Source organism: Anoplopoma fimbria, chromosome 5 (genome assembly GCF_027596085.1).
Source record: "Anoplopoma fimbria isolate UVic2021 breed Golden Eagle Sablefish chromosome 5, Afim_UVic_2022, whole genome shotgun sequence".
Lineage (NCBI taxonomy): Eukaryota > Metazoa > Chordata > Actinopteri > Perciformes > Anoplopomatidae > Anoplopoma > Anoplopoma fimbria.
The window spans coordinates 15,690,172-15,711,292 of record NC_072453.1 but is presented as its reverse complement, the minus strand read 5'-3'; the positions used below and the strand labels follow the sequence as shown (position 1 = coordinate 15,711,292).

The 21,121-nt window shown below is 41.1% G+C and overlaps 2 protein-coding genes across 2 annotated transcripts in view; both read right to left on the bottom strand.

The window, feature by feature from the left end:
• svild (supervillin d) overlaps positions 1-5,504 on the bottom strand; it is a 34,324-nt gene extending 28,820 nt beyond the window's left edge. The window contains 1 exon segment of the mRNA XM_054598859.1: positions 5,487-5,504. The gene's annotated coding sequence lies outside the window, so the exon portion shown is untranslated.
• Positions 5,505-14,163: 8,659 nt separating this feature from the next.
• Positions 14,164-20,804, bottom strand: LOC129091452 (glycylpeptide N-tetradecanoyltransferase 1-like). Its single transcript, XM_054599076.1, has 12 exons — positions 20,733-20,804; positions 20,549-20,651; positions 20,146-20,290; positions 18,417-18,535; positions 18,201-18,292; positions 16,822-16,938; positions 16,504-16,674; positions 15,736-15,844; positions 15,388-15,558; positions 15,079-15,246; positions 14,766-14,903; positions 14,164-14,340 (listed from the first exon to the last, which is right to left on the bottom strand). The coding sequence occupies exons 1-12, from the start codon at positions 20,771-20,773 to the stop codon at positions 14,317-14,319; spliced, it is 1,398 nt and encodes a 465-aa protein (XP_054455051.1). The 5' UTR covers positions 20,774-20,804; the 3' UTR covers positions 14,164-14,316.
• Positions 20,805-21,121: the final 317 nt, after the last annotated feature.

Here is a 21,121-nt window from a genome sequence, read left to right as displayed (position 1 = left end):
AGAAAGCCGACCACCGCAGCGAGACTCTCATATAACCTCTGTTCCATCGACTCACTTGGAGCCAGTTGGAAAGAGGGAGGAAGAAAAAAAAAGTGAAAAACAAACATCAAATAACAACTTCATCCCATTTTATTCTTTACCTAGTGGAGGATTTGTGCCAGGGCCAATCACCTCTTCAACATTATCCCACCTCACACGGATTCTGTATTTACTACAAACAAAAGCACGAGAAACTCTAAATTGAGTGTGGATGTGTTTGTATGACTATGTTTGTATGATTTGCAACCTATGAGTGTACCAGTTTATTCGCAACCAGTGCATGCTGGGACAGGCCTCATGCTTCAGCTTCCCTGGAAAAGATAATGCGTTTCACATCTCCTGTTCACATCTAGCCCAATAAAAAAAAGTGAACTTTTTAAATAACTTAAATTTAGGAGGTGAAAAATCAGGTTCAAGTTGAGTTGAGCTCATTTTTCTTTCATTAAGTTTTCACACAGAGCAGAAAACCACACATATGGCTCGGATGCAGAGGTTTAAAAAAAACTGCCCTCACATGAATGCATCATCAGCTGACAACAGCAATAATAAAATATGAGTGCACCGTCTCTGATTGCACCAAACCAAACACAGAGGCTTTTCCACTGACGTCTCTAACAACGCAAGTGCACGTACGATGCTTTGGAGCTTCTGTTCAAGGACAGCCAAGGAGAACAGAAATTATTTTTTTAAAAAAAGGAGGTATATTTATATTAGAGAGGGGCAAACGTTTGAAGTAGCCCCTGGTATCCCTCAAATTTCAGGCCATTCGGCACATTGGTTTTCACATTACAGCCAGGAACAGGGGTAGAGGGAAGAATAAAAAATGAAAAAGTGCTGTGTCTGGACAACGTTAGCAATGAGAGAAGAAATAGGGAAGGTGAAGAATGGGGCAAGACAAGAGGGAATAGAAAAGTGAGTTTGGTCATAAGGTGGAATAAATGAGCTGCCTTCTCTGTAATGATGACAAACTTGAACCAATCTCAAGTGCACCCCCTCTGACCCCGGGCCCCGACCACCTGCTGGGCCATAAAACGAACCCAGAACCAGGACTCTCCGTCCTCTTTAAAAAATATGGCTTTGAAATATTACACAGGAAATAAGTGTATATGTCAGGGGATGTGTGTGTGTGTGTGTGTGTGTGTGTGTGTGTGTGTGTGTGTGCGTGTCTCCACGTTGCCCTCTACTATCCCTCCTCCACCTATCATAATAGTGCTTGGCTAAAAACAAGCCTCCCTTGTGTAGATTTAAATTTAGTCTGACCATAAAATGTAACTCTGCAGGACGATTACACGCCGTCTTCCCCTCGTTTGAGACCATGTCCAAAACACCTGCACTCTGGGAAATGTATGCTCTGCGCTATGTTGCCATAAATTCACCATCTGTTTGTTAAATTAACATTACATTACATTACAGTCATTTATCGGCACCAAGCACTTGTCGCAGTGCAGCGACAAGTACCCACAGCCAATTAAACTCAGCCAGAACACGTACTAGAATATATTCTAGGGAATGAATCCAGGATCAGATGCAAAAGCTTTTAGACGGATGTTACTTTATAATATGAAAACCGAATGGCCCTATCAAATATGCAGGCAGAACCAATCGGTAGCGGTAAAATCCACTTCTACCCGGCCTCAAGCCTTCAAGAGCTCCACGGCCCAAAAGGAAAATGATGTTGCTGGAATTGTATTACATTTCTGCTCTCGGGTTAAAAAGCTTAGCATTTCAAGATAAGGTTTGCTTTGGCTGTGTAGTCCATGAAATATATAATGATAACAATATCTAACATATCTAAAATAGAGGCAGCAGCCGTTTTCCTCATCTAAATTGAATGCAGATGTGTTTAACTTGCTTTGTTTTGGGGGGGTTTAAACTGAATGTCACTCCAAAGCCTGCGGGTTGCCTTATGAAGGCAAAATGGTCCTGAGGTAGGATGTTGATTACAGGTCTGTGCACACGCTTACATAATTCACTGAGGTCACTACCTATAAAAGGAGTGCTAAACAGAACGCTAAAGCTATGTCCGTGGAGACCCAGAACACCGAGGCTGCTTTGTTTGGAAGCTGCTGCTGTTATTTTAAGCAACAAATGGAGGGGGGGGAGAGAGAGAGAGAACTGAAAACACAGTTGTTAGTAACACAAGAAAAATTATCATCCCCAATCAGAAAATGTGAACTCGCTCAGGAATTTGTTTTGGTTAGGCGTTTTTTTACACTGCCAAAACACCCCGGGGTGTCTTTAACTACGTGTGGTTATTTCTTCAGAAATACGCAGCAGTGGAGCGAGCAGAGACGTGCAGCCGGACACAAACACACAACAAGACGGCTCTGAATACGCTCCAACGTGCTAGTATTGATTCTAGAAATTGATAATGAAGGTTGAGGGGAAGAACACTGACTGCACTCAGCGTCACGGGGTCGTTGATGAAGAGAATGGGAAATAGATTTCGAAGCACTTGCTTTTGTTTCCCTAACACAGTGTGTATGTCTTAGCTCAGTGAGTAGTTCTACTATAGTCCTTCCTGCTAATTCATACAGGCAATATATGCTTTCTGCTCTTTTAGGGCATACAAACAAACCCAATCCTCAGTTAATAAACACTGAGGTTTTCTCTGACCCTTTTGTTTACCGCTGGGAGTCGTTCCTGGCGACGAGAGGAAGACCTGTCTCAACAAAGGCCAAATGTGTCACTTCCTGACCTACATCCTCCTTCATTAATACGCGAATAATCAGGAAATGTTGCTCATGAACTTGGCCAAGATGTCCAAAACTCTTGAGGGAAGGGATGGGTGAGGAGCAGTGAGGAAACTTATAATGGGTTTCAACAGCCAGACATCCCATTTGCTTCCAACAGTATATCATCAGTATCACGATTCAGTGTCATCATTTCCCCTCATAAGTCTAACTCTATGATGGCCCCGTTTTTAAATATTTACTTCTCTGCAAAGACCTCCAGTTGATATATGCAGTTACTTTAGATTACATAATAGTACTGTTCGAGGAGAACGACAAATGCAATAAACCACAAAGGCAGAAGTTGCAAACATTTGTTCAAAGACGATTTAAAACGTGTGAAGAGGATTGTTGACCTTTTTTCTATTTCAGGTCAATAAACCCCCCACAGACCAGTCCAAATGTGTTCAATTGAATTCATTTTAACTAAATACATTTTTTGATGTGATTAAAAAGTATTAATTATGCAAACAAGAGTGTATTCATACACTTGAAATGTCAATGTTTAGATCGATTTGGTTAAGTTTGCAGTTGCACTTAAGAGTAGCGGGATCTGGACATTTCAAATGTTAATCCATTATTTGTAGCTAAGTATTGCAACTCTTTAGACAATAAACTGTTCAACTGTTTATCCCTTTGTTTTATCCTTTGAGCTAAGGGTTTAAACCTCTCTGCAATTCTGGGTTTTTTCAGAATGTCTCACTGTAGTTTAACAGTCTGTTGGTGTCCTGTCATGTGTCACTGTCTGGTGCTTTAATTCATAAGAACACCTTAAAAGGTGAGTCAACTAAAAAAAAACGTCAGATGTCATTACGTCATTGTTACTCAGAGCCCACTGATGTCATGGTCTATCATCCATAGGGAGCACGTACACATTAGCTCACTGATTCATTCCGAGACAAGAGCCGGACAGAAAGCTAACCTCAGAGGCAAAAGCTGGCCTGTGTCTCTTTTCAGAATTCACATATCCACACAGGAGGACGGAGCAGGAATGCAGTCTACACCCTACTCATGAGCAGTGGATTTGCATTGAAAGCAAAACAAATTCAGGGGCTTTCTCTTCGGGAGAAGCTTGAATAAACAAAGCAATGACCAGTCACCTCATTGGCCCAGACCAAAGGAATGTGTTACATGTCAAGATTTCAAAAATGTTTCAGTTTAACTCCACTTAATTACCCAATGATTCCATTATCTTCATCTTTTCCTTTCTCTTACCTTGAAACTCTGAGTACTCACCACAGAGATTCACACCTGGAACTGCTTGCATCTTGACAGTTATGTTTAAAATATACGCCTCACGAGGTATCTGTGCAGCAGCAAAGCTTCCTATGAAGACATGTTGCCACTGTAAACTCTCAGGACTCCTCGTAAAGTTACTGCAAACATCAGCAGGGCTTTCCTTCCACACAAAGCGAGGAGGCGGTTAAAGACACAGCCAACTCCTGACAAAACACATTCATTTGAAGGGAAAGAGAGTGGAGAGTGGAAACTCTGCTCCACTGAGAAAACCAAGTGCCAGTGTGTGGATTGCAAAGACAGCAGTCACAAACAGACTGGCGGGCCGTTTATTGGGGGAAAAGTTTTGTCAACTGGTGCAGCTCTGGGGAATTTTCAGACAAGGTCAGGGACCGTAACGGAGCGAAACAAAAGGTGGAACTGTCTTCAATGCCGAGGAAATCTGAATGACTTTGGAAAGTGTTGTTTCCTTGTTTTGTGGTTTGCTCACACAATATGTTTCAATATCCCACATGTTAGCACGGATGTTGGAGTGTATAGAAAGCCACTATGAAAATGTTATTCAGGGTTGCAGGAAAATCTTTCCAGACAAGTAACAGACCAGACTACTTTTAACTAATAATCTAAATATTGCCAGGAAGCATAAAAAGACATGTGCCCTTATGATGTGTACAGTCTACAGTATGTTGCATGTGTGTGTGCATGGATGTGTATGGCTGCAAACAGGTCATGTGACCGACCATTGACAGCAGACAGGTCACCTGAGTACGGGTCATCAGTCACTAATCCGATAACTCTGGCTCCTAACCGATCTATCCAACCGGACAAATGCATCAGAAATACAGCCGGGGAGGGGCCACCCTCATACAACAATCTACCACATACTGAGTGGCCAGTGTGTTTCTCATTAAAAAGCAATCATTCAGCACAAGGCGGTTTAAGTACTTTGCCTTAAAAAACACTGGCAGAGTGAAGTCTTAATTGCGATTGTAGAGGCTCTTTATCCAGTTGGAACGGGCCTCCACTAATAGAGAGCTTCAAAGGTCGATTCTGACAGAAGGGCCGTGTTTGTCTAACAGCCCTCATTCACATGACTCAACTCTACCCTGACTTTGAACTGAAAGAAAAATTACAAAGGGCAGAAAAGGGGATGTTGCGATACAGTCATCATTCCCAAGAGGCTGAGTCGCAGGATATTATGCAGTACACATTTGAGCCACATGAGGGAGCCTGAATGATCGTATTGTTCCGATAGTTGAAGCCTTCTTATAACATTGAGTCTTCTATGAAAGGCTAGCTTACCTTTTATTTGTTTTACTGATAAGAGTTTTAAATGAACGAGAGTCTGTTAACTCCGCCTAAATGCATGTATTTGTTCTCATTTATCAAGAATTCAAAACGTGTATGATTTCAATAACGCATGCAAAACACAACGCTTTGATTTATCAAACGTATGTCGGTTCAAAATGACTGGCTTACCTGTTCAAGTTCATTTAGGGTGATGCAGAAATTGCTATAAAAATGGTCAAGAAATTCACTCTATTTAGGACGCAGAGAGAAGGCCGACTGTGAATTGTGTTGCAATGTTTTTCACTCAGAAAAGAAAGTTATGGAAACACTGCGTTAGAGGATGCAGGGGTGGAGAAGGATGTACGACCAAAAAGAAAGGAAGGAAAGAGAAGGGTGGATACAACAAAGAGAATGAAGAGAACTGCAGTGATCAGAGGACGGGGAGAAGAGGAAAGAAGATGGAAAGGACTGAGGAGAGAGGGGGCTTTTTTTGTGGGGGTGGATGTGATGGCTTTGTGGGGCATGTGTCTCCAGGGTGCCAAGGGGCCCCAGTCTGGTGGTAAGTGGGTGGAGGGAGGACAAGATCTGCTGCTGCTGAGGAGGAGGAGGAGGAGGAGGAGGAGGATGGGGCAAATGCCTGGGCCAGAGACTAATCCATCTCTCCCTCCCTCCCCTCTCTCCCCTGTCTTTCTCACACAGACACAAACTCCCCTTAAATCCCTTTTACCAGAAGTCCTGCTGACTGTAGCCAGTCACCCGAGAGGCAGTTGACATAACAACCCCCTGGGTACTCATGCCTGCCCTGCACTCTGCTTTGCCTAAGTAACTGACACTGTAAAAACTGTACTGACCTGCTTGAGGCGGAGCTACCATTGTCCTCGCCAGGCAAAGAAAGTGTGCGCTCGCTTTCCCTACTTGAGATCTTTGTCAAATTGGGACAACTAGCACGTGTCGATAAAGCTCAATACATCTATGACATTTAACACAGAGAAGCATCTGTGTTTTCCTCTATTATTATTATTTTTTTTAACAGGCTAGCTCTTTGTCCAAGCCTTTCCGCCTTTCTGTTTGCCACTTTCAAAGGAGCCATTAAATGTGACGTATGGGAAGGCAAACAAGTAAACTCACACAGCGCAGTGCACACCGACACTCAACTGGAGAATCACAATAACAGAGAGGGACAGGAACACACACACACACACACACAACAACGCTGCAATCATGGAAGCTGGAGAGGGAAGGGTGGGGTTTATGGGGCTTTATCTTGCTCGGGGATCGTATGCGTGCATGCTCACACATACAAACCACACTGTGCTATGTTGGATTCCTTTCAGGAGTAAATACGGGCCAGAAACTTACACCCACACAGTGTTTTTACGGGATGGATGCACTGTAACTAGCACCTAACCTCACACCTATTGCTACCCTTTGTTTCACTATCACATATCCAAAGCATTGCCTCACTTAAGCAACACTGCCAGGGCATTCCATTTGCCGATTTTTGACGGAAAGAGTGAAAAATGTGCAAACTAACCTGGACATCAATCAGCACACTCAATCAAAGCTTCTTTGAGTAGAACTGATGTTTTGTTCAATGCATTATTCCTCTTCTATGTGTACTTCTAGCATTTATTTGACTAGTTCCTGAATAAGAATGCATGACAACAATTATTCCACTCACGATAACGTGCATCTTATTTACATACATGTTGTGATGGTGGTTCTACTTCTGTGTCAGGTCGCTATGGAGAGACTACAGACCCGTCGCTATGGAGAGACTACAGGTCGCTACGGAGAGACTACAGACCCGTCGCTATGGAGAGACTACAGACCCGTCGCTATGGAGAGACTACAGACCCGTCTCTCCGTAGAAACCCTCCCATGTGATTTTCCTGCTGGTCAACAACTTATCAACATGGACTTCATCCCCAGAGCGGCCGCCTGCAGGATACAAACAAGACTGAACAGAGAGGGCGACATTAGGGGCGGGGTAAGGGAGGGTGAGGGGGGGGGGCAGTTTGGGTGGAATGTCTCATCCTGTGAATCCTGCTGGTGGGTTTTCTCTCTCTCTCTCTCTGCTCTCTGGTGTCCACTGTGCAGAGCAGACACCATCTGGCCAGCTGGAATGCCCCTGAGCAGGGGGGTTGAGGGGTTAAATGGGTCCTTGCAGGGGGGGATGGGTCTCCATGGGCTGAGAGATGGAGTATTAGTAGTAGTGGTATTAACCATGTAATGGCAACTAAAAGGAGGCCATCGGAGGACGGAATCATTAGCTCCCACCCAGCAGTGTTCTACACATTCTACAGTACTTTAATACATCTTACAGTATTTAACTGTTCATGGAGATTACAGTAGGGACACTAAAATAACAGCATAATGGTTTTTCTATCCAGCACAGTACTGTTTTCCTTTTTACAGCATTAAACTGTTGTTGTAGATTATAGTAGGTATACTGTAGATAACAGTTGAATGCTGGAAGCTGTAGCTGCCAGCAGTTTACTGTAATTTAACAGGGAAATGAGTTATAGTGTATATGGTGCTATGGCAAGAAACCAGTTTGAAATCATAGTACAATACACAGACTTGTGCACACAATCTACTGGGAGAATAAGATGAACCAGGGCAGAATTATTGAAATACTTTTTGCAACTTTGTCCTTTAAAGATAAACTCATGGCAAACGTTGGTAGATTGCATTAAAAGGCTGCTGCGTTTAAACATAATGCTTTGACTATGTCCCTTCATAAGGTTTAAAAAGATAAATGTGCTGTGTATGTTTTATTAATGGATGTTACATAGCAACATCTGTCACTAACGAACACAAAAACAATAAAAAACCCAGTTTGCCATGCACAGAAAAGGTTGCCCATAAACTCGCTTGTTTTGATCGTAGATTCAAAACACTCTCTCGTATTTTTTCCGAAGGATTTATTTTCAGTCGACGATGGTGTCAGATGAAATTCTGCTCTGGCACGGAGCTAAAACAAAGTGAAATGTAGCGTGGAGAGAAGCCCGGTGCTGCCCCTACACATGGAAACTATTATGCGAGCGTAAATCAAACGACGGTCTGAAGTATAACCATATGTTTTTGTGCGATGCAAATATTACTCTGGTTAAAGACGTCATTGAATAGGGCCTCGGCTGTGCAGTCGCTGACCAAATACTGTTAGCGTCTTGGTGACGGAGCTGGAAGCGGTCCACCGTAACTGCCAGCTCGGTTTATAAATATGTCTTAGTGGAGATTAGCCTGAGGGTAACCCTCTAGCACTCTTTTGTGGAGTTCCTATTGCTCACTTTGTCACTTCCCCTCGGCTTTATATAAATATTTGTACTGCTGAAACTTTTTGGCTGTGCAGCCGACACCAAACCCTTCTGAGAGCTGAGGAGAGCCCATGGGTCAGACTGGGGAGACGAGGGGAGAGAGAAAGGCTTGAGTGGGAGGAACTTGTGCAGTTTAGTTATTTAACTGTCAAGTGACACATGCAGGTGAAGCTTAAGACTCAAAATGCTATCTTACTAAACCATGTGGAACAATATCTCCTCCAACAAACGCATGCTTCACTTACTTGTGCAAGACATCTTCATAGTTTACGGAGAGCCTTTAAATGAGGGCCACTGTTCCTGAGATCCACTGTGCCACCATCACAAACATTGGGCCACAAATAGAAAAATGCAAAATAAAACATTGAGAAACCTTGTGCTCCTTCACTTCTGTTTGAATCAGAAATAAAAAAATCTGCTTTATTGACCAAGCACGCGTGCATATATAAGGAATTTTTGTTTTTTGCATCTCAATTAAGGTACTACAGAAATAGAATTTACAGCTAGGGGGAAGGACAACAAAGCAAGACACCATAAAAGGTAAATAATAGAGAAAAAAAAGTGGTGTATAATGGCAGCAGTGGATATTTTGGTGATAGGATGTTTTTGACAGTGTATGACTATTCTTGTGTCTGGTTGTTTTGGTGTACAGAGTTCTGTAGCAATAGTTGCAAGCGCAGAAATGTATGAGAGGAGAAGTTTCAATAAACTAACAAGAGGGACATTTTCTATATGTAGGAAAGCAATCAAAGCATCACACTGCCAATACAAAAATAGATATACAAGTAAAACCTCACTCATTTGGAACCAAACTGAGGCAATCTGAGCACACAAGTGTACTATTTTGTGTCTTTCCCGCTTAAATACTTGTTAAAAAAAAAAGGTAATTATCCATTTAAATCTAATTTACAATCCTAATTTAACAAGAGGGTTGTTTACATCGCTTCAATTACTTTTCAGCGAAGCAACACTCTGTGGGAGGAACAAAAACATTCTTTACCTTACACCTTCATGACAGAAGGTTGGCAAAGCAGCAGCAGAACCTACCAAAATAAAAGCCCTGTGAAAGACCATGAACAGACGGTATAGTCCTAACAGAAGCCAAAAAACCACAACACAATCATTCAAACCCCTGCATTCCCTGCTAAAGCTTTCTTGTTATATTAGCCATTCAGGAATTGAAAGTGGATAGTTTCACTCTTGTGCTAAAGAATAACAGAATAACAACAGCTTGATGTTTGAGTGCAGAACAAGACAGGTTTCTGCAGCAGGAGCCCTCATCCACATGGCTCTTCTCCATCCTCCAAAAGCCCTCTTTCCAATGTTGCGTAACAAGATCCCTGCATGGGAAACACAACGCCGCCCCTAGACTGACATGAGGCGTTCAGGTGAATGCTAACAATTACCATAACCACATAACACAGACACACTTCTGCTTAACAACAATGGAGGATCTGTCTCTTTGTGTGGGGTCTTTACATGGTCCACGGAGGAGGCAGGATTATATAAGACATAAGCATGACAGGAGCCACGCCCTGCTCCGACAAGTTCTCCTTCAGGCGCTTAAGTATGCACAGGCTGGTTATTAACTTTCTGTTACTTCTCAGCAAAACATCCGTTACACAAAGCAGCATTCTCTGTTAATAATGAGTGAAGAAATACCACAAACATGTGCAGTCTGGCTCATTACCTGACACACACACACACACACTGTATCTCTTATCAAGGCATGCATACTTTTCCTCTATCTTGATCAACACCAGCTGCCTGAGGAAGGTCTTGGTAAACCTGTTGTGACACATGCCACGGAGATGGCGTACAGCGAGAAAATGACTATCTGGCAAGCTTCAAATTCCATAGCCGTCGGATATGAGGCTTGAATTGGTTTCATTGTATTCACAATTCAAATTAAAAAAAAAAAAAACTGTTTAAATGATTGATAGCACTTATACATAGTGCATTTTGAAGATACGGTTTAATGAACGTCAGGTGATCTCATTTCTATCACTTAAATGACATTATTTTGATCATAAAACCTCTGAATTCACAGACTGAAGACAAGTAATGAGAGGCAGGCCCAGTTAAAGTCACAGGGGGAGGAAAAAAAAGAACATGCTGTTTGAAATTCACACTGAATAAACAAAGGTTACACCTCACAAAGGGTACAGCCGCCATATCTGGAAGGAAATCAAACAGGTCTCATCCATCTCAGAGTACACACACACAGAGACGTTACCCAAGCAGCTTGCAAGTATTTGCATAGCCATGGCAGATTGACACAGATAAACATGACTTTGATTTATTTTTTTTTTTTTTTTTATATAAATGTTGTGCCAAATGACATAATCTTGTCTGCAATGGCATCACTATGAGCCTTCTCACTGCAGAAGAGGTTAAAAAAAAGGTGACAGTCACTTCAGCACTCATACTTTCTTCTCACAGGTGTTTTTTTTTGTTTTTTTTAGCAGAACTCAACACTATATGCTCACTGCACTCTGTCACTGTTGGCTCAATGAGTCTCTGTCCAAAAGTGGGACATTCATTGGGTGAAAGGATTAAAAAAAAGAAAAAGAAAAACCAGCCTGCATTCAATATACTGAGGTGTATGTCATGCAAAAGGCACAAGGCTTAACAAAACGGTACAAATAGAAAGTAAGGGATGCCATGTGCAGTATTAAAGAGTAATAAATCAAATAAAAACTATTTCCTCATGCCTCTATTGTCAACGTGAGAACCAGGCTGATTGTTTAAGGAAGGGAAACTACCCTGACAAATGCAATGGCAGCTGTGGAGATGGTGACACAAAACTATGCATCACATCCTTGAATTGTAACATTTTGTAGCGTTTAGATGTGACAGTCACAGATGTGCATTTCCTGAATGACTTAAACATCGCTTAGAGGAAGCTTGCAATTTTTGCGGTAATGCCCAATGTTGCAACAAATGAACTCATTACAAAGTTGCAACTTAAACTGCGGTACATACCTGCGATCATGCATCAAACGACGGAGATCTCTCCTTTGAAAGACAGCTGTTCAAACTAAACACCAAACTATTTCTGCAGCATTCAGTGCGGTGTTTTTGGAAAAAAAAAAAAAGTTGCAGACAATGGAAAACAATAACTAGACCTGCACAGTTTAACCAGCAGGACCGAGTCATCGACGCAAATGAAAGTAAAATAGAGATTTAAAAAAAAAAATTCTTTGTGCTTCCTCTACTCATCCTCCAGGGTGTGGGGGGGGAGACGAGGCTCTGTCCTGCCCGGGCAGGGTGCACAGGCGGCAGTGAAGGTTGCTGACAGGTCCAGTCACTTACTTCAAACTTGAAATGCCTTCTTTCTCTGATTGGTCCAAACTCAACACTGTGCTGCTTTCAAGGACCTCTGGTAAATGCCAGGGGCTCAAAAAAATGCTTCACTGAAGAAGTATTTCTTATTTCAGTAAATGCTTCACTGAAGAACATTTTTTACAATAGTACTTTTTTATTTCATCTACTTCAAACCTAAAATAAAATGTGCTTTTTTTTTTTCTCAATTTACCAAATAATATAATTTGCATAATGAGAGGGGCCCAAAAAGAAAAAAAAACTATCCAATATTTCTGACATAAAATGCATGGATGAGAAAAAAAAATCCCCAATTTATTTGTTATCTCTCTTTGCTGTTTCAATAATCATCTTTTGACAACCTTTAACTAATCATGTGACATTTGGGAGAGGACCAATTTGGGAACAACTAGCCCACATCAGTAGATTAGTAGCAGCAGCTACATTAATGCTTCTTCTACACTGACAATACTTTAACAGACAGAAACAGGACCTATACTTTCTTATGTTCTTCCATTACCTATAACTGTGTTACTTGGACTATTTCCCATTGTAATATCCCTCTTACTTTTACTTTTTCTGTAAACGTGTTATTGCTTCAACAGGACTTGAAGGCATCACATAGCTGGGTTTTAAAGCATGTTATCAATCCCTCTGCATGTCTTTGTCTTTAGGTTTGACACTGGCCAAGAAAACACACATTTGATTTATGTTTGTGTTTTGTTACGCATTCAACAATGAAATGCAAAGCAGGTGAAAGTTGCTCACAATAAAAGGCTCACTGTAATGTAAATGCTGCAGTGCCCCCTTCTGTTCATATCTAGTATAGCAAGTTATCAGTGGATGCTGTGTGGTCCAAAACAGGGGCGTTTTTAGGACTTAAGGACATTGGGGGCTTTATCCTGCAAGGACCCTCCTGCTCCTGCTACCTTTAACTTATTGCATCCGTATTAGTTGTTGCACTTATTGTATTCGTATCAGTTCGCTGCACTTATTGAATTCGTATTCGTTTACTGCACTTATCCTATTCGTAGTAGTTTGTAGCACTTATTATATTCGTATTAGTCTGTTGCAATTATTGTTTTCGTAGTATTTTGCCTCTGCACTATACTTTTGCTCTGGTTTATGATTTAAGATGCTTGTTTAAGAAAGGAGATGCACTTATGACTTCTGGTGACTAGTAGTTCTCTTGAATACCTATGTTGAATACACTTCCTGTAAGTCGCTTTGGATAAAAGCGTCTGCTAAATGACTGTAATGTAATGTAATGTAATGTAATGTAACTAAGCAAACAATATTAATACTTCTTCTTTTAACCCTGTCGATAATTTATAACAATATTGTTACATGTACTTGGCAATAAACCGTTTCTAATTTCTAATTTCTGACGTCCAGATCAGGAACAAACACGAAATCTTACAGATAAAATATAACCCTTACACAACACCTTGGCAATGTTAGCCTCCAGGGTTTATAGATATCAGTCTCTGAGATTTTGTTGCTTTAATTTCATTTTTTTTTTTTTAAGAGTGCTCTTTTTCAAACTAATGTTGATCATACGGGTTAAGTCTCTGAGGGTTCAGGGTTCAGGGTGGACATGAGAATCAGATCTTGAGATTTGGGTCTGGCAATACTGGTGAAACAACACAGATTTATATGGAGCCCGAAAGCTACCACCACAAGTCCACCATGTGCATGCAGCTCACAGCACCACTGTGTCTCCGTACAGCCTCCCAGAGCTGCTAGTGGGCTTTGTAGACTGGTGTCTTTATATGATAGATAGGCCTGCAAGTGCCAGGGTTTATAGATATCAGTCTCTGAGATTTTGTTGCTTTAATTTCATTTTTGCTGCTTGAATAAATGTTTGACTCGACAGCAACTTGCCTCTGTGAAGAAAATGTCCCTATACAATAGATACTCCATCTAATGTCACCAGAGGTTGAGGTGTGAAATTGCCTGTTGAAATACCCAAAGACAAACAGACATCCTCTCTCTCTCTCACACACACACACACACACACACACACACACACACACACACACACACACACACACACACACACACACACACACACACACACACACACACACTCACACTCACACACACACACACAGGGTTACTCAGTTTTCCATCTTGCCAAAAACAATAATTTCCTGCATGAAACGCTGAATGAAAGAAGTGACACCCAGATGATGAATGTATTTACAAATACAATTCTCTTTATTTTCTTTCATTGATTTGTGAGTTTTCTGTTTTACGGATTGTCAGTTGTTGTCGTTTTATCTTAATGCATGCTGGTGGCGGTGCAGTTTGATGCCCACTGTGCTGCCAACCACTACAGTCTTCCCATCTTTACCACTCCAGCACTTCTTAAGTTAGTTGGGGAACAACAGGCCCACCTGTAAAACATACAGCCATTACTGCTAAGAACTATGACACAAACCTTTATTTCCCACTGCTGTGCTTTGTATTTCAGCATTTTACCCAAAGTGTTACAGTTCTAGTGAAGGTCACAATTAGCTGCTAATGCAGAGTGATCTTTCTGCTATATGACATCATTTCCACCAGCTTTATTGTGTGGCAATAAAAGAAAATGTAAATCATGAATCTGGTCACATACAAACTTCAAGATATTACACTTAAATGAACTGTTGGAATGACAATTGATTACATGAGTATACATATTAATAATCAAGAGTTTCAATCATTTTCTAAGATACTATATGATAAACTTAAGATCTTGATTGCCATTTTCAGCAGAGAGGAATGGTGCAGAGGACTTTGAGCTTTGAATACACAGAATAAGAGTGACAGTATTAATTACCTTGTCTGGGCTCATATTAGGACACATCCAGTTGTACAGGTAGCAATGAAGACTCTTGTCAATGACGCCGAACTTGAGGTTTTCCAGGAAACTGTTGTTGTCCATCACGTTGAGAGCGGAGAAGACGTCAAAACCTTTCTGTCAGTGAGGAAAAGGAAGCATTTATTTTGTTATAAAATCAACATATAACCCTGCACATTTTGTTCTCTGGTTCATTTTTAGACATTGATTATTAAACTGCAAGTATGTAGTTTGGAGGAAAGGGTCTTAAGTCAAACACCTTTAGGCATATTTTTTATTCTAACGCACTCACAGACTTAGCCAAGACCAGTGTGTCCTCCATTAGGTCGACCGGGTCTGTGGCGGCACCGGCAACATAAAGGAGATGAGCTGCTCTCAGGCCAGTGTGGACTGGGTGATTCAGCACCCTGGAGGAGACGCTGTAGAAACTCACCACGTCTGTCAGTGTGCCAGCATCACCCTGCGTGTCAGGAGGGGAATAAACTCTTAACTACTGCAGCATAATAAGCTTACATTGTACACTGAATGGTGAGGACTGCTCTTCCCTCTCCAAAGAAATAAAAAAAAATTGAATAAACATTAACAAATTGTAAGGCCAAACCTCTACTACATAGGTGTCAATCAAATTCTCTCTGGGTAACAGCCAGTGCTCTACTTCCTGCAAAGACCACATGGAGCTGAGGTGAAACTTGCGGAGGTTTGCCTGCAGCAGTGAGTGTATCCCCACCACATCTTCTTTAGTCGCAGGGCGCAGACCTGGAGTCTTTGTCACCTGGGAGAAATATGGAGGAAAAAACACTTTCAGTTAGCACTATGGAGTCGCCTGCATCTTTAAATATTGTGTATACACTCTTTTGGTCAGTCAGTTGAATACTCAGTGACGTCAGGGCAATGTCAGACTATATTGACACTAAAGGGGTTAAGCCTCTAGGTGGCAGCATAAACTAACCTCAGGTAGACGGTAGAATTTGAGAGCTCTCTGCAGGTTCATGTTCTGCCTCAGACCCGGGAAGGTCAGCTCTGTCAGCTTTCGGGAATTCAGAGGGCGATGCCAGTACCTAAAATATTAACTTTGTTAATTTGGTAGGGACACTGTAGATGGAACGCTGCTTCATAAGAGATAAACCACAGATGAGCTATACAGGGTACATAACTGAAGCTTATTTGTAGTCCTCATTGTAACATACTCGTTTGGAAGAATTAGCATGAGAACTGAACTGAGAACAAAGACAGCATGTTTGCTAATTAGAGGAACGAGAGTGAAACCCATAACCAGATCAAGAAGTTTCATGTTTAATTTAAATCTTCACGGTGTTAAAGACCCTGAACGTGTATTTCTCCATTACATGACACGTTTTTGACTAAATAAGCCATTAAGACTTAGTTTCACACCCAGAAACCCAGCTAATCTGCTTCACCAGGACTGGGTGGGTGTGGTTTGATCAGATTTGATTAAGTGTGACTTGGCATCTCTCTCACCTTTCTCCAAATGCAATCTGCTGCTTCAAAGTAAGTAAACAAAGCAAAGACAAAAAAAGAAATCTGCCATGTCAAATGACCAAAATTCTTGTGACTTTGGCAGAACATTTTGTGTTCAAGTCAGAACCACTCTCATATTACAGCAAGAAGCGTATCGAGATTTACTAAGGGCTTTAAAAGTTCTAACTGTGGCTTCGCTTTGCCTTTAAATCAAATGTGAATCAACCCTGTCTACTACCTGCAGGAGCTCAGTGGTGTGGGCAGCACTATGCCAGCGGTGTAGACAGCCTGGTAGATGCCCTGCTGGTTGACCCGTCTGGTGAGCTCTCGGATCAGAACTGGAGTCATCCGCTTGAGGCGCAGCTTCTTATGAACACACAGGAATTTGACCTGTGCCATCCGTTTCTCCCTGCAGGAGAGCACGTTTTGAGCATTTGCTTTGAGACACTTGAAAGTGAAATTGCTACAGTTTTGTCTGCAGGTGCTCTGAATACTAATATAGCTCGTCAGATTTGACAGAACACACATCCCTGCATACATTTTATGAGCTACTCACGTCTCATAGATGCGGACATCTGCAGGAAGAGCGGCAATGAAGCCGACTAACTTGTTATTGGTGTGTACTCGCACACCACAGTTCCACTGGGCCAGCCAGTTAGGAGGTTGTAAAGCCCTTAAGAGGGAAGAGAGGGAAATTGTCTGCAATATGGCTCTGTGAATGCATGCATGGGTAGTTCAATAATGTCTGATTAAGGACAATTTATAATAAAAGTATTGAGCATGAGATGACTCAGCTGAATAAATAAACCAGCTTTCTTTAACCTCAGGGCCAGAGACCTGTGCCAGTTCCTGGAATGCTAATGTTAATTATTCGTATCAAGTACAATTTTTTTATGTTTTTCCCCCGAATTATACCGTTTATGCAGATCACAAAGGAAAAAGGAGGTAAAGTGAAGTGATGAGATTAGAGTAGCCGCCTTGTAACTGATAACGGTTTCTCAGAGGGTCAGGCTGGAAAGTCGTCTGGGAAAAACGATGTCATCCTTTTTAGACTATCAATGTCATCATTCCTTAATTGCAACCTGTAGGCTTAATTTATGTGTTGCAGTTTTAATGTGAGTTAATGTAAGAACAGAGGTGAACATGTTTTAATGTGAGTTAATGTAAGAACAGAGGTGAACATGTTTTAATGTGAGTTAATGTAAGAACAGAGGTGAACATGTTTTAATGTGAGTTAATGTAAGAACAGAGGTGAACATGTTTTAATGTGAGTTAATGTAAGAACAGAGGTGAACATGTTTTAATGTTTTAATGAGTTAATGTAAGAACAGAGGTGAACATGTGTGAGTTAATGTAAGAACAGAGAACATGTTTTAATGTGAGTTAATGTAAGAACAGAGGTGAACATGTTTTAATGTGAGTTAATGTAAGAACAGAGGTGAACATGTTTTAATGTGAGTAAGAACAGAGGTGAACATGTTTTAATGTGAGTTAATGTAAGAACAGAGGTGAACATGTTTTAATGTGAGTTAATGTAAGAACAGAGGTGAACATGTTTTAATGTGAGTTAATGTAAGAACAGAGGTGAACATGTTTTAATGTGAGTTAATGTAAGAACAGAGGTGAACATGTTTTAATGTGAGTTAATGTAAGAACAGAGGTGAACATGTTTTAATGTGAGTTAATGTAAGAACAGAGGTGAACATGTTTTAATGTGAGTTAATGTAAGAACAGAGGTGAACATGTTTTAATGTGAGTTAATGTAAGAACAGAGGTGAACATGTTTTAAACAAAGTTTGCTGATTCAATATCTAGAAAACAGAGGTGAACATGTTTTAAAAAGTGACTAAATGTTCATGAACATGTTTTAAACAAAGTTTGCTGATTCAATATCTAGAAAACAAAAGTGACTAAATGTTCATGCCTGAAGCTTACCATTGCAGATACTCCATCGAGAACTCACATCTGATGGTGTTGTCATCCTCGTCCATGTAGTTCTCGTTGAGCAGAGTGCAAAGCTCTGTCATCTGCAGTGACAGATGGAAACGTGTTGTGAGTCAACTTTTTTCTTAGATTCCCACTAATAAAAGTACTTGGATTGGATCCAGTTTTTAACTATGTACACAGAGTAACCTACAGTAAGTAACTTACCACAGAAGGGCTGCTCAGGTCCAGAGTGTCCCAGGAGAAACCTGAAGGCAGAGAGTAGGGCTCCTTACGGACACTGGCTTCACCCTCTACTATCGGGCCATGAGTCAAACAACTGTCACCTGAGGACACAAACATAAGGAATTAAATGAGATAACTTTATTCTCAATGTTGTAATTATTTTGAATAATTATATGAATGCTCTGTAATAATGACAATACTAAATAGGATAAAAGGGCTTCTTCTTCTTCTTACCATTTATAAGCACACATAAAATGGGAATTGAACATTACCGTCTATGCGACTGAGAAGTGCGTCTCTATCTATTTACAATCCATGAAATCAGTTAAGTGGCATAGAGGCTATAATCACCAGTGGATTCAGAGGTATCTGGAGCAATGTTTTGATGAGCATCTATTTTTTGTGTCGTGTTCTCTGCCAGCGTATTCCCTCAGGTGCCATATACACATACGCAACCAGGAGGAATATAACCACACATCTGCCCACATATCTTGTTTGTAATGTGCTGTAAAATGTCAGAGCGTGCCAATAAAATGAAAGAAGTAGTTTGAATGTTGATGTGAACAATGAAGATTTTAAAATGATCAAAGGGAGGATTTGCAGCAGGCTTGACTTTCTGCACAGGGAGTATGACATGTTTTTATATTTAAAGGAACTGTTTAGTATTTTGGTAAATATGCATTCATGCTTTAGGCAGAAGAGTTAGATGAGAGGATTCATACCATTCTCGAACAGCGTGCCTGTTCAAGGTAACACAATCAACCTACCAGCACCTCTAAAGCTCACTAAATAGCATGTGATAACTCGTAGAAAAAGCCAAGTGTAAAAATGACAATTTGCCATTTTACAGTGAGAAACTTGAAGCTGCTGCAGGTTGCCTGGAAACTGCTCAGAGCTATGAAATAATCCTGTACATTATATCCCCAAAACAATAAAATCATCATATTCTCACTCCCATCTTCTCACGTGGCGATGCCCCCTTGGCATCGGAGATCAGCGCACCAGGTACCCCTCTACAGTTAGTTTTTTCAACTTCAGTCAGGAAAAGAGTCTGGTTGACGTTAACTTGACTGACAAAGGACTCATGACATTAGTGAGTCACAAACAAGTCTACTCACTAGTGACTAAAGGGACAGATGACCCGTCAACGATTCATTTCAGTCTCAGATGAGACAGAACAGAACGTCCTGTTTCTATCTCACACCACCCTTACCATCCACCTGTCCTAAGTAGTCTATCAGGGAGTTTATACTAAGTCACATGATCTTACTGTACACCATAGACTGTATTTCAATTTACAATTTCCGATGCCGAGGGACTATCAACAAATGTTTTTGATGAGTACGCTGTAGTTTTTGTACTGATTAAACTAACAAGACATAATGTGTTAACTCTAATGTGTTAGACATAATGTGTTAACAGACATAATGTGTTAACTTCTAAGCTTAAGAGGTGTTCGTAGATGTTTTTTTACAGTTGGACTGAGCCAGTTTAGCTGTTTGTTCCATTTCCAGTCTTTTTGCTAAGCTATGCTAACTTTCTGCTGGCTTTCGCCTTATATTTAACGGACGAATGGTATCTGTTTTCTCATCTAATCTCATGTAGAAAGAGAAAAGGGAAAATCCCCAAATGTCACATTTTTCGCTTTTGTATAAGTTTGAGCAAATGCTTTATTTCAACCGAAATAGCTGGAGCAGGAATAACGTCTTACCCAGTTTGGGGACAGGCTGCGTGTCCCAGAAATGGTAAGTGTGTTTTTGGGCCTGCTGCAGGGTCTTGGGCAGACTTGGGCCTAAGGAGAAGAGGTGGAGGGCTCTCTGGATCTCCTGCTGCTTCGTCTCTGGAAGAGAGTCCAGCTAGGGCAGAACAAGACCAGCAAGGACAAATCACTATAATATCTCACAGGAAGATTGATGTTTCACCGCCAGACAGCAGCATTACTCAAGTTGATCCCTACAGCCAAAAATCGGTAATTTCAACTGACACATTTACCTGTTTCATGTGTGATAGGCATACAAGACCCCCATGGGCAAGTTTATGAGGATTCCACAAACACAAACCAGCACACATACATCACTGCATGTATGCACTCACACTCTCAGGAAGACACAAACCATAGCAAATGGATCCCTGGGTCCCTCTGGTTTCCAGGCATCTTCCTTTTTTTGCTTCTTTTTGCTCCTTTTTACACTCTCGTCCTCTGTCAGCTTCTTATCACTAAAAGACATTTTCACGCACAGACGTTTTTGTATATTGTATAACGGAAGAAACATCACTGAAAAATACTGTCGTACTTACAACAAGTTTGAATCCGTCATTGTTAACAAGTGCGAGTACATGAAGCCATGGGTGTTTTCTAACACATTTGTGGTTTTCAGCTCTTATCTCTGCGAGCAGCAATGGGAGGAGAGCGACCGCCTCAGTCACCCAACCCCACTCCCACCCAGTGATAGATAACAATACCAACAATTAAATAAACTTCTCACGGCCTTCATATGTCAGACAGCTGCTGGATAGAGCACTGCGGCAGATTAAAGCTCCTAGCAGCTTGATCCCGGCAGCAGATTTAATTGGTTGAAGTTGACTAATTGCAGAGTTCCCATACAGTCTTCCACTTTAAAGTCAGCACTTTGTCCAGAACTTTTTATCTCCTGTCGACTTCATAATCATTGCCTGTATTCAGTTTA

What these genes read in the sequence shown, in the direction of transcription:
- LOC129091452 (XM_054599076.1), bottom strand. Translation starts at nt 20,773, where the DNA reads ATGTACTCGCACTTGTTAACAATGACGGATTCAAACTTGTT. An exon ending in GCAGCCTGTCCCCAAACTGG is followed by an intron (nt 18,536 to 20,145) that starts GTAAGACGTTAT and finishes TTGTGTCCTCAG; the next exon opens with GTGACAGTTGTTTGACTCAT. An exon ending in CACTGGTCTTGGCTAAGTCT is followed by an intron (nt 14,904 to 15,078) that starts GTGAGTGCGTTA and finishes CCTCACTGACAG; the next exon opens with AAAGGTTTTGACGTCTTCTC.